This window comes from Salmo trutta, chromosome 6, assembly GCF_901001165.1.
Source record: "Salmo trutta chromosome 6, fSalTru1.1, whole genome shotgun sequence".
NCBI lineage: Eukaryota > Metazoa > Chordata > Actinopteri > Salmoniformes > Salmonidae > Salmo > Salmo trutta.
In genome coordinates, this window is record NC_042962.1 from 55444051 (window position 1) to 55464942 (window position 20892).

General features: G+C 45.6%; 1 protein-coding gene across 3 annotated transcripts in view; it reads right to left on the reverse strand.

Moving 5' to 3' along the window:
* The window catches only part of LOC115196347 (interleukin-1 receptor accessory protein-like 1-B), a 326173-nt gene that overhangs the window by 182909 nt on the left and 122372 nt on the right, over positions 1–20892 (reverse strand). For all 3 annotated transcript variants that reach the window (XM_029757107.1, XM_029757104.1, XM_029757105.1), the window contains exon 3: positions 9462–9741. In XM_029757107.1, the coding sequence (XP_029612967.1) occupies positions 9462–9741 (280 nt within the window). The remainder of the gene's footprint in view (positions 1–9461; positions 9742–20892) is intronic.

Consider the following 20892-nt stretch of genomic DNA (forward strand, 5'->3'; position numbering starts at 1 on the left):
TCAGATACTGCTGGTCCAAGTCTAGTTTGATGCCTTTCTCTCAGCCTGCCTACTTGGCTTGGGAGGCGTAGTGCAGATAATAATAATAATGGATTTATTTTATATAGTGATTTCATTTCAAACAAACAAACAGATTCTAAAAGTCGCAACAACAACAAAAAAACGATAGCAGATTCCCTTCAAACTTAACTCTGGACCAAGAAGCCAGTTCCACTGCATTTTTTCATTGTTCCTCTCCAATCAGGGACTGATTTAGACATGGGACAACAGGTGAGGGAAATGAATTATCAGGTAGAACAGAAAACCAGCAGGCTCCGGACCTCGTAGGGTAAGAGTTGAGTACCTCTGCTGTAGCCTACTGATGATTCCATTGTAATTTTGTAATATTACAATATACTAATAATATCTACCATACACTCATGTCAAATGTTCACGGCAGTGGAGGCTGGTGGGAGGAATGGAATAAATGTAACGGAGTCAAACATGTGGTTTTCATGTCTTTTATGTGTCATGTGTTTGGGCTTCCGAGTGTTAGAGGCGTCACTACAGACACCCTGGTTTGAATCCAGGCTGTATCACAACCGGTCGGAATTGGGAGTCCCATAGGGCGGCGCACAATTGGCCCAGTAAGGTACAGGGGCAAATTTCCATTTGAGAAATTAGTAACATGTGACCTTTCAAAAGAATTGTCCTGGGTAGCCGTGCGAGCACACACGATTGTGACAGGTGAGGATGTGGCATCACCCAGTAGCCGACCGGTAACGCCACCCATCTCCTCAGCCAATCCCAGCCTCAGATTTCCTCTCGCATGCAGCCTCTGGGATTCAGGCTTCAAGCTTAATCAAATGGAACTGAGGCAAGAGCACAGGACAAATCTCCAATCAGTAAAAGCGTGAAGAGTGTCTAACAGATTGATGCAGACCTTAACACATGCATCCGCTGGATTAAATCCTATTCCAATCACATCGAGTATGCATCCCAAATGGTACCCTGTTACCTATATGGTGTACTACTTTTGACCAGGGCCCGTGCACTATATAGGGGACAGAGTGTTATTTGGGAAGCACCCTGAGAGGCCTTGGGAAACCTCACCGAAAGCACACAAGTGGCTGGTTGAAGTATTAGGACGTATATTTGTGTAATAGCTCACTGTCAATGCATCGTTACTGTCGAGTGGCAGATATTAAACAGAGGGCGAAACCTCGATATTACACAGTAATCGTTCTGTAAAATGGTCACACAATATATGCGGTGCCCCAGTTGAAAGTATTACTTTGTGGTACCATGAATGTGTTTCAGACACAGTGGAATTTCATTTTGACTTCCTAGACAAAACCTTTACACCTGTGCCATTCCAAAAAACTATAGTTCACTGCTTCCTCAAGATAATATAAATGACTCCAATTTGCCTAACAATGTACTTCATCATCCTTTTTAATGGACCATGTATTCTCTGATGAGTTTAAATAGTAGGAAGATTCCATAATTCATAGCGAATAAATTAATTTATACAACATTTCTCACATCACTCTCCACTCAAGGCCATACCATGAGGTGTCCCCTGTCTAGTACATTGAAATTGGGAATGTGTGTGCATGTGCGTGTGTGTGTGTGCATTTGTGTGTGTGTGTGTGTACGTATGTTTTCTTCACCAAAGGGCAGAGAGAGAAGGCTACCATTTGTTGCTAGAAAGCATTACCACCAAGAGGTAATTCTGTCTCCACACACTCACTCACCTCCCAGCCTCACACAGACAACAACCAGCTGCCTGCCAGGTAGACATAACACAAACACAGTCTAGAATACATCATACACTCCACCCCCCCCCCCCCCCCCCCCTTAGTCTCTGGCTCTGATTGGCTGTGACGGCGGGGCTGGATCAATGGGACAGTGCTTGACTGGTGGCTGAGTGACGGAGTGTCTCTGGACGTCCCATTTGACTGAGAGATCACCAGCTGGGCCCTGCAGTGGAATACTAATCCAGTCTCTCCTTCCTCTGGTGACAGCCAAGGCATGGTAGGACAGGACATGCCTAGACACCATTAATAACACGAAGGCCCTGAATGCAGGTGAACAGCCAACTGCTTACTGCGGATTCCCCTGAACTATTCCTTCATGTGGCTCTGTGACATTTCTGTTTGCTCATATTAGCATACCGAGTCAAATCAAATCAAATGTTATTCATCACATGCTCTGAACACAACAGGTGTAGACCTTACAGTGAAATGCTTACTTACGAGCCCCTAAACAAAAGTGCAGTTTAAAAAAATACGGATAAGAATAAGAGATAAAAGTAACAAGTAATTAAAGAGGAGCAGTAAAAAATAACAATATATAAAGGGGGGTGCCGGTACAGAGTCATTGTTCGGGGGCACCGGTTAGTTAAGGTAGTATGTACATGTAGGTAGAGTTAATTAAAGTGACTATGCATAGATGACAATAGAGAGTGGCAGTGGTGTGGAGAGGGGAGGGGGGAGGGGGGGGGCAATGCAAATAGTCTGGGTAGCCATTTGACTAGATGTTTAGGAGTCTTATGGCTTGGGGGTAGAAGCTGTTTAGAAGCATCTTGGACCTAGACTTGGCACTCCAGTACTGCTTGCCGTGCGGTAGCAGAGAGAACAGTCTATGACTAGTTTGGCTGGAGTCTCTGACCTCCCCCCATAGGCTGTCTCGTTGTTGTCGGTGATCAGGCCTACCACTGTTATGTCATCGGCAAATTTAATGATGGTGTTGGAGTCGTGCCTGGCCGTGCAGTCATGAGTTAACAGGGAGTACAGAAGGAGGCACCAGGAGCACGCACCCATGAGGGGCCCCCATGTTGAGGATCAGCATGGCGGATGTGTTGTTACCTACCCTTACCAACTGGGGGCGGCCCGTCAGGAAGTCCAGGATCCAGTTGCAGAGGGAGGTGTTTATTCCCAGGGTCTTTAGCTTATTGATGAGCTTTGAGGGCACTATGGTGTTGAACGATGAGCTGTAGTCAATGAATAGCATTTTCACATAGGTGTTCCTTTTGTCCAGGTGGGAAAGGGCAGTGTGGAGTGCAATAGAGACTGCATCATCCGTGGATCTGTTGGGGCGGTATGCAAATTGGAGTGGGTCTAGGGTTTCTGGGATCATGGTGTTGATGTGAGCCATGACCAGCCTTTCAAAGCACTTCATGGCTACAGACGTGAGTGCTACAGGTCAGTAGTCAATTAGGCAGGTTACCTTAGTGTTCTTGGGCACAGGGACTATGGTGGTCTGCTTGAAACATGTTGGTATTACAGACTCGGACAGGGAGAAGTTGAAAATGTCAGTGAAGACACTTGCTAATTGGTCAGCGCATGCTCGCAGTACATGTCCTGGTAATCCGTCTGGCCCTGCGGCCACAGCACAGGCAGGCTGGCGGGCTCGGTTTCCTTTTACATTGGTGCCCTCTGACTTCTCTTAGTGCAGCCGAGAAGTGGGCTGGAGCTCAGACACACACATAGAGCAACACACACACATAGAGCAACACACACACGTACACACACACACACACACGCGCGCGCACACACACACACACACACACACACACACACACACACACACACACACACACACACACACACACACACACACACACACACGGACTCAAGGCATACCTAGAATACACAGTTTAACATCATATAGAGCAGCATCACAGTGGAAGAGAGGGAAGATTTACTATTAGAGAGATCGGGAGGAGAGAGATGGAGAGAGATTGAGATAGAGACTGCGGGGGAGAGAGGTGAGGGTTGAAGGGTTGTGGGGTCACCGTGGGGGAGAGAGATAAGGGTTGAAAGGTTGTGGGGACACTGAGGGGGAGGGAAATAAGGGGTTGAAAGGTTGTGGGGACACTGAGGGGGAGAGAGATAAGGGTTGAAAGGTTGTGGGGTCACTGAGGGGGAGAGAGATAAGGGTTGAAAGGTTGTGGGGACACTGAGGGGGAGGGAAATAAGGGTTGAAAGGTTGTGGGGACACTGAGGGGGAGAGAGATAAGGGTTGAAAGGTTGTGGGGTCACTGAGGGGGAGAGAGATAAGGGTTGAAAGGTTGTGGGGACACTGAGGGGGAGGGAAATAAGGGTTGAAAGGTTGTGGGGACACAGGGGGAGAGAGATAAGGGTTGAAAGGTTGTGGGGTCACTGAGGGGTGAGAGATAAGGGTTGAAAGGTTGTGGGGACACTGAGGGGGAGAGAGATAAGGGTTGAAAGGTTGTGGGGACACTGAGGGGAGAGAGATAAGAGTTGAAAGGTTGTGGGGACACTGAGGGGGAGAGAGATAAGGGTTGAAAGGTTGTGGGGACACTGAGGGGTGAGAGATAAGGGTTGAAAGGTTGTGGGGACACTGAGGGGGAGAGAGATAAGGGTTGAAAGGTTGTGGGGACACTGAGGGGGAGAGAGATAAGGGTTGAAGGGTTGTGGGGACACTGAGGGGGAGAGAGATAAGGGTTGAAAGGTTGTGGGGACACTGAGGGGGAGAGAGATAAGGGTTGAAAGGTTGTGGGGACACTGAGGGGGAGAGAGATAAGGGTTGAAAGGTTGTGGGGACACTGAGGGGGAGAGAGATAAGGGTTGAAAGGTTGTGGGGACACTGAGGGGGAGAGAGATAAGGGTTGAAAGGTTGTGGGGACCTGAGGGGGAGAGAGATAAGGGTTGAAAGGTTGTGGGGACACTGAGAGGGAGAGAGATAAGGGTTGAAATGTTGTGGGGACACTGAGGGGGAGAGAGATAAGGGTTGAAAGGTTGTGGGGACACTGAGGGGTGAGAGATAAGGGTTGAAAGGTTGTGGGGACACTGAGGGGGAGAGAGATAAGGGTTGAAAGGTTGTGGGGACACTGAGGAAGAGGGAAATAAGGGTTGAAATGTTGTGGGGCCATTGGGTCGCTACATGTGTGTTCTGAAGGACTAAAACAACATGCATATATCTGCCTCATTATTAGTGTTCTATCATACACTCTCCACTGACATCTGGTGAAAAGGCTAGATGTATACTGTACATACATGACTGACAGGCTTCATCCGCTTGACATAATAATACATGCAGCATTTCTAATAATCAAAGTAACAGTGTTTGTCCTGAAATGAAAAGATGAAAATAAAAATGTAGGTGAAGAAAACCACCCAGAGTGGAAGAGAGGCTGTAGCGACACAGATTAAAGTGCGATAGTGACTTTTCGAAGTTAATCTCACACATTCTGCTGGCGTGGTTTATAAGATACAGCAATGACTCCTTCCATCCATGCTCTGCTCAAAGAACCTGGTCCTAATCTCTTTCTCTCTCCAACCACAACGTTCCTCTTTTGTCTCCCTCACTGTGCCCACTGCCTAATCTAAATTCAATATGTTAACATGTGCGAGCGCCTTGGTACATAGGAAAATGCAAAGCTGAGTCCAAAGGACCGCATCCTGGGATTCTGCTGCAGTGTTCTGATGATTGGGCCCGAAAAGAGGGGAGGAATTATAAGTCATATCTCTATAATGACAGCCACGCTATTGTTGGGATCTGTTCATTTCATTTCCATATTTTATTATGTGTGTCAACACAGCAACAATATCTACCACAATATTGTACAGCAGGGGGTAACTTAATGAGAAAAGATGAGGGGTTTAAAAGTGTACATAATGTGTCTGGGATTGGTGTCATTTGGGGACAGTGATATGTTGAATAGATAAACACTGAAAGGAACATCTCTCAGAATCAAAGGATGATTTTAAGTCTAAGCCAAATCGCAGGTTGATTCTATATACAGCAGTTCTATACATTTAAGAACATTTCCATTGAAGTATTGAACCTGAAACAGAGGAAATCGAGTAGAGCATTGTATAGCCCACTACAGACATTGGATTTCTCTCTCTTTAAGGTACAGTAGGTTTTCCCAGCTCTAACTGGCAGGCACTTTGCTCTCCACTAAAAACGACCTACAATGAAGCGAACTAATGAGCCATTCAAGGGAAGATGCCCTTAACCTAAGAGGTTAATAAGTTATTACTATATAATTATTAATAAACAATACTGTAACACGTTTTCTCTTTTCACTACCACAGGCTGCACAGCCAGACAGCAGCAATGCAACCTGACAAGGAAGTGAACGTTTATTGACTTGGAAAGCAATCCAGTGAAATGTTCTCTTTAGGGATAGCTACAGAGAAAAAGAAAAGGCTTGTTCACAATTGCAAACCTTCCTTTTCGGTTTTCTGTTCATTGTATGACTACAATGGCAAACTTCCAACAGATACAAAAATGGCAGGGATATTCCAATGTTAATGTCTAGTGTTAATAATATGTTTCAGAAGTCAATCTGTTGATCAGAAAAGCATGGAGCGTTGCAGTATGTTGGCATGTAGCGTACTTGTAACAGATTTGGACTAAATTAATCCTCCAGATTAATTAAGGGAGATAACATGTCCAACATATGGAAGGGAACAAAATCTGCCTCATCACAGGGAGGACAATGTGAAGATACAATCTCACAGAAACACACATGCTGTCACGTCCTGACCAGTAATAGGGGTTATTTGTTATTGTAGTTTGGTCAGGACGTGGCAGGGGGTATTTGTTTTATGTGGTTCGGGGTGGTTGTGTGTTTAGTAGGGTGTTTGATTTATTATTCCGGGTTTTGGGCAATGTTCTATGGTTATGTATTTCTATGTTTAGTCTAGTATTTTGTATTTCTATGCTTAGTTAATTGGGGATTGGACTCTCAATTGGAGGCAGGTGTTTTCTAGTTGCCTCTGATTGAGGGTCCTATATATAGGTATGTGTTTGTTTTAGTGTTTTGGGGGAGATTGTGCTGAGTATAGCTTTGTTGCCTTACCGGCCTGTTATTAGTCGTTGTGTTTTTGTTGTGTACGTATTTATTTTGGTTTACCTTCTTTGTCCGTTTAAATTTAAAAAAAGAAGATGAGTGCACATTTCCCCGCTGCGTCTTGGTCCACTTTACCCTACGACAACCGTGACACATGCCATGTTTGAGAGCCAAGGATTTCTACCTGGGTAACATAATGTCGCTGTCGGTTGAACCTTTTTTTATTACATCTTTTGTAACCAGTAACTCCCCTCAATGTCCTCTGGATCAAATGAAGGTCCTACATCTGTAGAGCTGTGATACACAATTTAGTGCTATTAAATGAAAGTGATATTTGATAGTTTTTTTAAGTGCAGTGTGGGAATCGGCTATCTGTCTCCCAACATGGCTGGGTTTCAGTACCTATCCTAGCTCTGGTCGTTTACATAGTAGTTGTGGTAAAACAGTGATGGAGTGGAGTAAGGACAGTCATAACTCTAGGACCAAGAAAATGTGTTTTAGTTAACAGGAAAATATTTCCAGAAATGTTTCTGTTTTGGAGAGAAGAGGTTTTAATCAGACAGCAACGTTAAGGTATGTGCACTCTCCAGCCAATCAAAAACATAAATTCTTCAATTGAACAATTCAATTAAAGCACATTGATGGAATTAAAACCAGTGGGACTGCATCCAGAAGCATCCTGTCAAAACCCTAGAGAAAACCCTCTTCCCTCTTCCGACCATTCCTACAGACCTGGAGATTGGTAAAGGTTGACGGCACGCAGTGGCAAAAACATAACAATGGGATGATTTCCTATGATTATAGCAGAGTAAGTGTTGCCCCTAATTGGTGTAAACAGTTGTGACTAACTACAAAGCAACACACATCATCAAATCTCCTGGCTCAACTATTTCGGCCTGAATACACAATAACCCCACGGTGAGTGATCGTGTTCCTCCTCAGGCATCGGCTACACAGCCTACCGCAGCACTGAATAGAATAGAGAATCATGGAAGAGGGAGGACAGGAGCTGCTCGCTAACTGCCTGCCTGCCTGTGCTAACTCTGAGCCATGATCGCTGGCTAACTGCCTGCCTGTGTTAACTCTCTGAGCCATGCTCGCTGGCTAACTGCCTGCCTGTGTTCCCTCTCTGAGCCATGCTCCCTGGCTAACTGCCTGCCTGTGTTCCCTCTCTGAGCCATGCTCCCTGGCTAACTGCCTGCCTGTGTTCCCTCTCTGAGCCATGCTCCCTGGCTAACTGCCTGCCTGTGTTCCCTCTCTGAGCCATGCTCCCTGGCTAACTGCCTGCCTGTGTTAACTCTCTGAGCCATGCTCGCTGGCTAACTGCCTGCCTGTGTTCCCTCTCTGAGCCATGCTCCCTGGCTAACTGCCTGCCTGTGTTCCCTCTCTGAGCCATGCTCGCTGGCTAACTGCCTGCCTGTGCTAACTCTGAGCCATGCTCGCTGGCTAACTGCCTGCCTGTGTTAACTCTCTGAGCCATGCTCGCTGGCTAACTGCCTGCCTGTGTTCCCTCTCTGAGCCATGCTCCCTGGCTAACTGCCTGCCTGTGTTCCCTCTCTGAGCCATGCTCCCTGGCTAACTGCCTGCCTGTGTTCCCTCTCTGAGCCATGCTCCCTGGCTGCGCTGCAAAGGGGCAGTTAGCTAGGGGAATGCAAGTGTTACCGCTGCTGAACGGCAGGGCAAATTCTCTCAGCTGAATTGAGGCTAAGAAGGAGAGAGGTCACCCTGACTGTGGTAGTGGTGTATGTGTGTGTGTGTGTGGTAGGCAGAACCAGGGCAACACAGCATTGGGAGTTTTTTACAGACCTCAAAGCCTTTATTAAAGGGACAGCTCAATCAAAACACAGAAACAACTTGATTTTCATGAGCTTCCACAATCTTTCCAAAGTTGTGGGGAAACCATTCATCAGGTTTTACAGTGTTTGGAGAAAGGAGGGGCTCTGAAAGAATATGTTGGATAGACAATGGTTCCTCTCCCAGTTGAGCCAATGACAATGACAATGTTGTCCTCCGACGGGTGTCTTTATTCGACAAGGGGAGGAGGTACATTATCTCTCCTTTTTTGTCTCTCTACACCTCTCTTATTTCCTCCACCACCACCTCTCGACTGTGAATAACTGTCCACCTTCATATCTTTCCTCCCTCGCTCCAGACTCCATAGATGGTGCGTTAAAGAACAGGAGTTGTGAAGCCTAAGAGTTATGGGTCTGCCAATGACACTTAATACCTTATTGTCCCCCGGAGGAAAAAAAACTAAGCATGTTAAGTGAGGGAGGGCCTCTAACAGTGTGGACCCAGGTCCAACACTCTTCTGGCTGGGGATTGGAGAATTCATTAGTAATCTGCAGGGGAGGACTTTAAAGCAGCTTGATTTATGTGCATAAGTTGCAGAAACTCCTCTCCCCCACTCTTTTACCACAACTGCTATGTAAACAAGCAGGAATAGGATAGGTACAGAAACTCAGCCATTTTGGAAGGAAGATAACCCATTTCCACAATGCACTTCAACAACTACCAGATAAGATAGCAGTTATATTTAATAGCACTAAATTGCTCTAGGTTGACTAGATATAACAGAACACCTGACCTCAAAACACAGGAACATAACAGAACAACTGACCTCAATACACAGGAACATAACAGAACAACTGACCTCAATACACAGGAATAGTGTCCAACGTCTTGGAGCTCGGTGGGTCTAAACCAGATAGCATCCTCCTCCTTGTTCATTCTGATGCCGTCGAAAGAGATAGGCTCCTCAAAGTCTCCGTGTCCTGTACTTTTATACCACATAAGGCTTAGTCCCACACTCTGGGAGTGGGTGTAGTTTGCTCTGATGTATCCATAGAATAAAGCACATTTAATCCGCACCGGTTCCCCCAAAAGCACTTTGTATTTCAAGTAGTCCACTGACCAATCCGTGCAGTCATCCACTGAGGAGAAAGGAGAGAGGGAAAGGTAGATTAATAGGACTGTCATAAGAGGGTCATAAAGGTGTTATAATGACATGATATAAGCACATTTGTTTCCTAACACAGGTAAACAAGCTGAAATATGCTGATCATTTAAATGGTATTTGGCGCTGGGAAGTGGGATCAGAGTCAAATAAATTACTGGCCTTAGTTAAGTCTCTATGTGCATTGCCAGTATTGATTTGACCATCATGAATCAGGAAGTAATAATTGCCCTCACTACAATTGTTTACAGTGGCATTTTCATCTCAAAGTGGCAACACTTCCAACCTATCACCCCTCTCTAAGCTATTTCCACCACACAGGAACAGTAGAAAAGATGCAGACAGAATGGAACACATATAAGAAGAGGATAGAGTAGTAGCTGTGGTTGCCGGGGCCTACAGCTGTCTGCTCACCCAGCCGTGCCAGAGCACTAGCACCAGCTGTGACCTAGTCAGAGCCGGGGCAGCGAGAGCCAATGGGAGGGCAGAGTCAGGAGTAAACACACGACCACTCGCACCCGGAACGAGGACAAGGAGCCAGGAGCACATGGCGATTGACAGACAGGGGTGTAAAGTTCAAAAACATGGATGGCATCACCACCAGACCGTGGAGGCACTGTCCTCTGAGAAACTCACTACTAAAAAGTAGCACCTCTGTATTTAAACGTTATGAAGCATTTTCTGCCATATTACCCTTATTGTATAATAATATTAGACTTCCCAATGCATAATTCATCCTCTCTCCAGACATGCACACATACTACATCCAGATGTATTGTACTCTTTAACATCAATCTAACATAATGATTACATACAGGCCCAGTTGTCAGAGCCATCCATTTCCATCCTAATGGACAACTCAGGACACTCATTCACATTAAACTGCAATAGAAAACAAGAGAATGTCTCAGCGTACACACTGAACTGTCTTCAGTGTCCTCTTTCAATACCACAAATGTCAATGCTCAGGGAATAAATGAAAAATCCCTTCCTGATTTTGGCCAGCTACAGGTAAAGGCTGGGGGTCACTGAAGGTTTATCACCATTATGATATCTCATATAGTAGTCACTGACCACCAGCCAATCATATCATATCATATCCCCATTAGGTACCTCATCAATTGGAAAATACCTGAATTGATTCGGTGGGTTTGCATATTTATTTTGGATCGGTGGGGTGTCTGCCTGTCACTCACACAGTTGCCTACCTCAAGGAGCACTGAGGGGACGGAACAAGAGTTCCATGGGCCCCCAGCCATACACACACCAAAACCACACACACACACACACACACACACACACACACACACACACACACACACACACACACACGCATGCACGCACACAGTGAAAAGGCTGTAGAGATCAGAGTTTTCATGTAGGCTTCCGGGCTGTGGAGGCCTTGGCTATTGCTATTAAAATGGATATGATTCTCCCTGAGATCTCTACAGCCTTTTCGCCAGGTAATAGGATGATCCATTTTCTTTTTGAAGTGTAAAGTAACATTTCATCCAGAGGTAAAAACATAAAACATGAAACTATCTGCTAGCATCTCAGCCAGTGGAGGCTCCTCAGAGGAGGAAGGGGAGGACCATCCTCCTCAGTGAAGTTTTTAATTTTTTAGAGTGAAACATTTAAAAAGTTATCCTTTTTAGATAAAACTATACTAAATATATTCACGTCACCAAAGCCTTGATTAAAACACACTGTTTTGCAATGAAGATCTACAGTATCCTCAGCAACACTCTGTGATGTAGCACCATGGTGTTGCCGGAGGACAGCTAGCTTCTGTCCTCCTCTGGGTACATTGACTTCAACACAAAACCTAGGAGGCTCGTGGTTCTCACCCCCTTCCATAGACTTACTCAGTAATTATGACAACTTCCGCTGGACGTCCTGCAACCTATCAGAACTCTCGCAGCATAAACTGACATGATGTCCACCCAATCAAATGATCAGAGAATGAATCTAGTACTGAAAGCATAAGCTACAACTAGCTAGCACTGCAGTGCATTTAAAGTGTGGTGAGTAGTTCACTCAAAGAAAAAAAAGACACTAGTTTAACAGTTTTTAATAAATGAATTCCTTCCAAAATTAAGAACAAGCGAGAGAGAGAGAGCGAGAGAGCACTAGCTATATTTCATAGAAAATATTTGTTTCACTTTCAATTACTTAGCTGGCATCGAATGCAGCTAGATAGTTTAGCATACTCAAACACCTGGCTGCATGATTGTATCGAGTTTACTAACATGTTAGTTCTAGTAAAAACTCAGCAAAAAAAGAAAAGTCCTCTCACTGTCAACTGCATTTATTTTTTAGCAAACTTGACATGTGTAAATATTTGTATGAACATAACAAGATTCAACAACTGAGACATAAACTGAACAAGTTCCACAAACATGTGATTAACAGAAATTGATGTGTCCCTGAACAAAGGGCGGGAGGGGTCAAAATCAAAAGTAACAGTCAGTATCTGGTGTGGCCACCAGCTGCATTAAGTACTGCAGTGCATCTCCTCCTCATGTACTGCACCAGATTTGCCAGTTCTTGCTGTGAGATGTTACCCCACTCTTCCACCAAGGCACCTGCAAGTTCCCAGACCTTTCTGGGGGGAATGGCCCAGCCCTCACCCACCGACCCAACAGGTCCCAGACGTGCTGAACGGGAATGAGATCCGGGCTCTTCGCTGGCCATGGCAGAACACTGACATTTCTGTCTTGCATGAAATCACGCACAGAACGAGCAGTATGGCTGGTGGCATTGTCATGCTGGAGGGTCAGGATGAGCCTGCAGGAAGGGTACCACATGAGGGAGGAGGAGGTCTTCCCTGTAACGTACAGCGTTGAGATTGCCTGCAATGACAACAAGCTCAGTCCGATGATACTGTGACACACCACCCCAGACCATGACGGACCCTCCACCTCCAAATCGATCCCGTTCCAGAGTACAGACCTCAGTGTAACGCTCATTCCTTCGACGATAAACGCGAATCCGACCATCACCCCTGGTGAGATAAAACCGTGACACGTCAGTGAAGAGCACTTTTTGCCAGTCCTGTCTGGTCCAGCGACAGTGGGTTTGTGCAGAAAGGCGACGTTGTTGCCGGTGATGTCTGGTGAGGACCTGCCTTACAACAGGCCTACAAGCCCTCAGTCCAGCCTCTCTCAGCCTATTGAGGACAGTCTGAGCACTGATGGAGGGATTGTGCGTTCCTAGTGTAACTCGGGCAGTTGTTGTTGCCATCCTGCACCTGTCCCGCAGGTGTGATGTTCAGATGTACCGATCCTGTGCAGGTGTTGTTACACGTGGTCTGCCACTGCGAGGACGATCAGCTGTCCGTCCTGTCTCCCTGTAGCGCCGTCTTAGGTGTCTCACAGTACGGACATTGCAATTTATTGCCCTGGACACATCTGCAGTCCTCATGCCTCCTTGCAGCAAGCCCAAGGCACATTCACGCAGATGAGCAGGGACCCTGAGCATCTTTCTTTTGGTGTTTTTCCGAGTCAGTAGAAAGGCTTCTTTAGTGTCCTAAGTTTTCATAACTGTGACCTTAATTGCCTACCGTCTGTAAGCTGTTAGTGTCTTAACGACCGTTCCACAGGTGCATGTTCATTAATTGTTTATGGTTCATTGAACAAGCATGGGAAACAGTGTTTAAACTGTAAAGTTATTTTGGATTTTTACTAATTTTCTTTGAAAGACAGGTTCCTGAAAAAGGGGTGTTTCTTTTTTTGCTGAGTTTATGTTGACTATGACGTGACAATGACATAGGCTGTGTGTAGCGGTTAGAGGTTATGATATGAAGGTTTGGCTTGGAAAAGTTGTTTAGCCTGGTCACAGACAGCTGATGTGGTGTGCACTGAAGTCCACAAGCGAAGGGAAAAGGGGAGAGGAGGAGAGTGCGTAGATAGTTGCGAGAATAAATTATTGACACAACAAACTGTTTGTATGTCTGCTATAAAAGTGAACTGTGTTCGCGTGTGATCAGGGGTGTACTCATTGCGTCGCTTCTGTTGTAAAATGTTTCGAAACGGAAGAAAACGGAATGAAACGGGGATAAACATACCTGCATTTGTCCAATAGAAACTCTTGTTTGCAACTGGACTAATGATTACACCCTATATCAGCTAGATGCAGACAAGAGTGTGCAACTCGGTATTGAATGTGTCACTGTCTGTCACCTTGATTACTAAAAATGATCTCAACCTGTGCACCTACTGTACGTTGTAAACATTCATTCATAGGCTAGGTTGTAGCAACCTCATGATGGGTACAGGGAACATTAGAGTATCACGTCGTAGCCTAGCGGTTAAGAGTGTTGGGCCAGTAACTGAAAGGTCGCTGGATCTAATCCTGAGCAGACTAGGTGAAAAATCTGTTGATGTGCCCCTGAGCAAGGCACTTAACCCAAATTGCTCCTGTAAGTCACCCTGGATAAGAGCGTCTGCTAAATGACTAAACATTTAAATGTAGCCTAAACCAATCGATGTTACATTGAGCTGGGAGAATGGAATATGACTGACAGTCGTCCAATATGCTGTAATAGAAATAAGGCCATGCTCATAAAAAAATGATAATCCTCCCTCATCTTAAACACCTCTGATCTCATCTCAGTTATCCCTCCATCTTGTGCAATCCATTCCTCCATCATTCACCCACTCTCATTTCAACCGTCTATATCTTCCCCCCATTAAAACAGCTGGCTAGCACAGCTGCTGAGCACTCAACAGGCTTGGCTAATTGTGTCTTCATTAATGTTTTATTTACAAGAAACAACTCCGCAGCTAATTAACGGGGGGGAGTGGGGGTTGTCCTATAATTCATCCATGCCAGAGAGATAGAGTGAGAGAGTGAAAGTGAGAGAAAGAGATTAAAAATACCTCATATTTCATGAAAGCAGACACTGGATAAGCATCAATATGGCTTTTGAAACGACCATAGATTTCACAGTGGAGTTCAACTGAAATCTACATCTCTATGTGTTAGTCTGTAGAGATGCTCTTCAAGTAGAGACCCAACCCCAAGCCTCTTCAGACTGAAGAGCAGGTAGCTAGATGATAGTGATGTAACAGTAGCAGACATTAACAGGAAGGCTGCAGTCTACAGGTCGGTCTGGGTATTGGGGGACCTTTCGCAGCATGACTTAGAAAAGTGCTACTTTCCTCCCCCTGTTGCCATGGGAACCCAGGAACTAACCTTGCTAATCAACGACTGACTAATTAAGCGTCGTTTGAGCATTGTGGCAATCTGTAACTAAAACAAGAAATCACAGACGGTTTCGCATAATTAAAAGCTAATTGCAAGAAGTCTCCTTTAGAGAACAATCTCTACCAGTCTTTAATGCACTCACAGAGTCAGTCACACACAACTCATATTGCATTTGGATCGTTTCTTCCAATTAGAGTTTTAAATGATGAATAAACAGTCATTACTGAAAGTGAGAACTTATGAGTAGTCACATAGGACTGAGCTATATTCCGCTTTCATTCCTGGCTGTGTCCACTAATGGCTATGTGTCCTGGCTATTGTAACGGTCGTCGTAAGGAGTGGACCAAAATGCAGCGGGTATATTGATCATCTTATTATTTATTGAAGGAAAAACACTTAAACAAAACAAATGACGAAAACAGTCCAGTAAGGTGCACAGACTATACAGGAAACAACCACCCACAAACACAAGTGAAAACAAACCCAACTAAATATGGCCTCCAATTAGAGACAACAACAACCAGCTGCCTCTAATTGGAGGTCATTGACAAAACTAAAATAGAAATAGAAAAGCTAGATAAACACATAGAAATAGATTAAATAGAACATAAACCAAAAAACCCGAAACACACAACACAAACACCCCCTGACATGCCCTGACCAAACTACAATAACAAATAACCCATTTTACTGGTCAGGACGTGACAGCTATGTGTCCACTAATGGCTATGTGTCCTGGCTATGTGTCCACTAATGGCTATGTGTCCTGGCTATGTGTCCACTTATGGCTATGTGTCCTGGCTATGTGTCCACTAATGGCTATGTGTCCTGGCCATGTGTCTACTAATGGCTATGTGTCCTGGCTATGTGTCCTGGCTATGTGTCCACTAATGGCTACGTGTCCTGGCTATGTGTCCACTAATGGCTATGTGTCCTGGCTATATGTCCACTAATGGCTATGTGTCCTGGCTATGTGTCCACTAATGGCTATGTGTCCTGGCTATGTGCCCACTAATGGCTATGTGTCCTGGCTATGTGTCCACTAATGGCTATGTGTCCTGGCTATGTGTCCCGGCTATGTGTCTACTAATGGCTATGTGTCCTGGCTATGTGTCCACTAATGGCTATGTGTCCTGGCTATGTGTCCACTAATGGCTATGTGTCCTGGCTATGTGTCTACTAATGGCTTTGTGTCCTGGCTATGTGTCCTGGCTATGTGTCCACTAATGGCTGTGTCCACTAATGGCTATGTGTCTTGGCTATGAGTCCTCGCTATGTGTCCACTAATGGCTATGTGTCCTGGCTATGTGTACACTAGAACACTGGAACACTGGACATCTAATGCCTTTTCTCCATCACTGCCTCTCTTTCTCTCCTATCAGCCCAGATTAAACACAGACCATTATGGCTACATTCACTCATTTTTACAGCTCGGCGTGTCTTCGCTCGTCTCTCCCTTCACGTAGATAAAAGTCCCCAAGAATGATGTCCTCTGTCAACTAGGCTCCTGCAGTGTGAATGATTCTCAGGTGCAGAATGGGAGCTCTCTCTAGTCCTACTGCTGTTTCCTCGTCTGAAATGTGTTTGGGTGAAAAAGGAGAAGCACGTTGGTTGTTACCTTCTTGATTTATCAAAATAACATGGCACATTTACATGCACTGTATAAAGCATTATGAGTGGCAAAAGTCAAATAAAAACAGCTTTGTATTTTAGAGGAAAGTTATCAACTCCAAATGATCTGGTTTGGCTTCGTCTGAAAAGTTCACATTTCCAAGTCTGTATTAATTTGGACAGAAGGTAGTAAAGTTCTCAATCGGTTCAAAAAATACAAAATGAGTAATAGTAAAAACATCCAATAGATTTTTCAGTTGAGTACCGCCATGTTGAAAATGTCAACAGTTTAATTGAGTATTTACAGCAGAGAGGAGGAGAGAGATTGGAAATATATCTTCCCTCTTCAAAGTGTATCCATTCCATTCAACATAGACAGTAGTAGCTGAGTGAAGAGAATGCTCTCTCTCTCTCTCTCTCTCTCTCTCTCTCTCTCTGCCTCTCTCTGCCTCTCTCTGCCCCTCTCTGCCTCTCTCTGCCTCTCTCTGCCTCTCTCTGCCCCTCTCTGCCCCTCTCTGCCCCTCTCTGCCTCTCTCTGCCTCTCTCTGCCTCTCTGCCTCTCTCTGCCTCTCTTTCTCTCTTTCTCTCTTTCTCTCTTTCTCTCTCTCTCTCTCTTCTCTCTCTCTCTCTCTCTCTCTCTCTCTCTTTCTCTCTCTCTGTCACGACTACCTTGAATCAGCCGTTTCAGACATGATGGGAGGAGAGCAGGGTTATTGTTCATTTCAGTTAGTGAAGAGAAATTATGGGTAATCTGTTGGCAGAAAAAAAACACAGTGCTCAGCTTGATTGAACTCAATTAACATGTCCCTGCTTACAGCAGCTTCTACAGAGCCTGGAACACGGGTGGTGAGGGAGCAGGCCCGTTAACTACTAAATGATAACTACACTGACTGACTGGCTGACTGGCTGACTGGCTGACTGACTGGCTGGCTGGCTGGCTGGCTGACTGGCTGGCTGGCTGACTGGCTGGCTGGCTGACTGGCTAGCTGGCTGGCTGACTGGCTGACTGACTGGCTGAATGGCTGACTGACTGACTGACTGATGACTGGATGGCTAAATGGCTGACTGGCTGGCTGATTAGCTGACTGGCTGACTAAATGATTCTCAATGTCTAAAAGTGTAGATGGAGAACTGTATCTCTAACTGGTCCTGAGGGGCTACTAGGTGTGAAGGATTTAGTTCCATCCCAGCACCGACACTCCCAGACCGTTCATACATGACCACGGCCACCTTATCATCCAATGCGTCCAATTGGCTCACTCATCCTCTCTCCTCTCCTCTGCAAACGTCAGTTCTCCAGTTCCCTAAGGCACTGCATCTCAGTGCTTGAGGCGTCACTACATACACCCTGGTTCGAATCCAGGCTGTATCACAATCGGCCGTGATTGAGAGTCCCATAAGGCGGCCCACAATTGGCCCAGCATCGTCTGGGTTTGGCCGGTGTAGGCCGTCATTATAAATAAGAATTTGTTCTTAACTGACTTGCCTAGTTAAATAGTACAACAACAAAAAAATTGTACTGGAAGCAGAATATACTCTGAGTCAATGTACCAGGTCAAATACAGAGTAGCAGGGCCAGGTGACACATGGTGCTAACAGTAAACATGGATATTATAGACATGTAGACACGTAGACATGTAGACACGGTTGACCCTTTAAATGGGCTTCTTGCCTCAGCCTCACTATAAACACTTAATGTTATGTCATTTTCCTCACAGCCAGACATGTTTTATGGTCACCACAGGCTGCCCATGTGCTCCATATGTGTTCTACTGCTCGTTAAAACAAGCTAACAGGTCTGTGGGAGGTACAGTCATCGTCTGAAACATGGGTCGGACCTTCACTTAAGGATGTCATCTACCGCTGCAGTGTGTGGAAGCCATAGAAATAGGATAACTGGAGTGGGCATCCCCATTCAAGTCAATGTAATTCTATGTCTACAGTGGAAGCTTGTAGGGTCACCATGTTTCGACCGATACACTGGGCACAGCACAACAATAACTTGTCTATTACAATTTCTGTATCACTAGAGTAGTGGATACATTTTACAGCTGTTCACAGGAAACCTCCATTCAATCACAAAGCTAGACGCGAAGCGAGGCCCAGACAGACACAGCCTACACCATTGGAACAGAAGCAACAGCCAGTCTCTGAGGTTGTTAATTCATATGCAGCCATTCCCCAACGATAAAAGCGTGACATTTAGAGAGTGAGATGCTAAACAATAATGACACAGGCAATAACATAACAGATTCATCCCTTTCTAACTAGAATAAGTCACTTACTGCATACTTACATTTACATCATGTGTTCTCTCAATGTCGCTCTGCTTCATACAGACGCACACGCGCGCACACACACACACACACACACACACACACGCCGGTAATCCTTTTCCCATGGAGTGATGTGATCATGGCTGGCCACGGCCCAGGAAGAGGGAACTGACTCTACTTCCCAGTCAGTTTCCTAGGTGGAGGAGAGGTCCTCACTAATCCTGACCACTCATCCACCTTGTGAAAACGCTGCTGCAGCAGAGTGCCTCTCAATGAAGAGGGAAAGGAGTGTGATGTGTGGAGAAGGTAACCTTTCTACCAGGCCTGCAGGAGACGACCTGGCTGATCGAATCTCCTCTGGCGGTCCAAAAGCAATGAATGCGTCCCAAATGGCAGTAGTGCTAAATGTAGTGCACTAGATGGGGAATAGGGTGCCATTTGGGATACAGAGGGTGTTTCATCATGAACATATTCCAGAGTCATGAACCAAACCAATCATCCGTGGCCATCTGCACTACACACATCTGGCGCTTTCTGGGGCCACTAGGAATACACATGGCCCTGCTGGGGACGTGTAAACTGGTTTCATTCTCAGCCAATCAGAGGCCACGTGGCGCCCCGGTGGCCTTTTTCAGTCCGGTGATTGGCACAGGGTTGGCACCTGATTATGCTGCTGTGGCAGCTGTGACAGTACTGGAAATAAGGCTGACTTGCCAGAAAAGGCTTGAAGAAAAAATGGCATGCCAACTAGAGGCATAGGATACCCTATGTCTTTCAGATAATAGGTGCTGGTTTCCTGCAGGCCCCCACACCAGCCCATTTTTATTTTAGGCCACCATTATTAGCCAGATAGTGATCATTCTGAGCCCAAAAAAACAAGCTTAACAGGACCACTAAGCAAAAAATGGACCAGCCCATCTGGCAATTTGCCAGAGGGCCAGTCCGCCCCTGCTACCTGGCATGGCCGGTAAGTTAAATCAAAGCAGACATGTATTGGACCCCCCCCCCCCCCAAAAAGATACTATTTATTTCAAACCATATATCTTTCAAATACATTTGAACTCTGCCTCAATTAGCCATGGACATTTGGGCTTTTATAAGCCTACCAAGACACTAATAGACTATCTTATTAAGAGATGGACCCTTTAAAGGGGCCTGTTATTAACATTTTAAACAGAACCATGATTTGTTCATTTACCCAGATGACACCAGCTGCTGGGTTCGTTTGGTAGTCATAGTGACATTTACATCCCGTCCCGCCAAATAAATAAGGCATCTAGCTATCCTACTATGTCCCTCTTGCACTTTACACTCATGACAGTCCATCTTCATTCCCTGCGTGTCTCTCTCTGTCTCCCTCTCCTTCCTCTTATTTATATGCAAATGCCTCCCAAAAAAGAAAGATTGTTATTTTTCCATCAAAAATAAACATTGCCGTTCGCAATCCTATTGGCTTACGTCTCGTAACAGATTCCCCTGCCTCATGTGATTGGGCACGTTCTCCTGAGTGTGGCGGCTGCTCTCTCTCTCTGTCTCCCTCTTCCTCCCTCCCACTTCTATCGCTCTCTCTCTCTCTCTCTCTCTCTCTCTCTCTCTCTCTCTCCTCTGAGCATCCTGGCTGTTAATTGCTGGCTGAGAGGATAGAGAGGGGGCTGATGGGATACGGGCCAGGTCTCGCTCCACTGAGGTGTGCGCTCCTTCGTTTCGGGAACCGGGAGTCGCAGAGGGGGTTAGTTCACTCAGGTAATAGAAGTGGGGGGTTACTTTAAGAGCCCCTTGACAGTCAGAAGGGTCTTGTCATGGAGTCTTTCCCAGCAGCATAGAGCTATAGACCTACGTAAAGACAGAAACCCCATCCTGGCAGTTACAGTAGAACGGTGGTGACTCCTCCAGAGGTCAGAGTAATCTCAAGTCATCATCCCCCCAGTGGGGACGTTAAAACCCTCTCCATTAGAGTGTCAGCGATTTCCTTCTGAAAAGATATAAAAAATAGCCCCAACTGACAGGAGTAATTACATGTATTCCATTCCAGA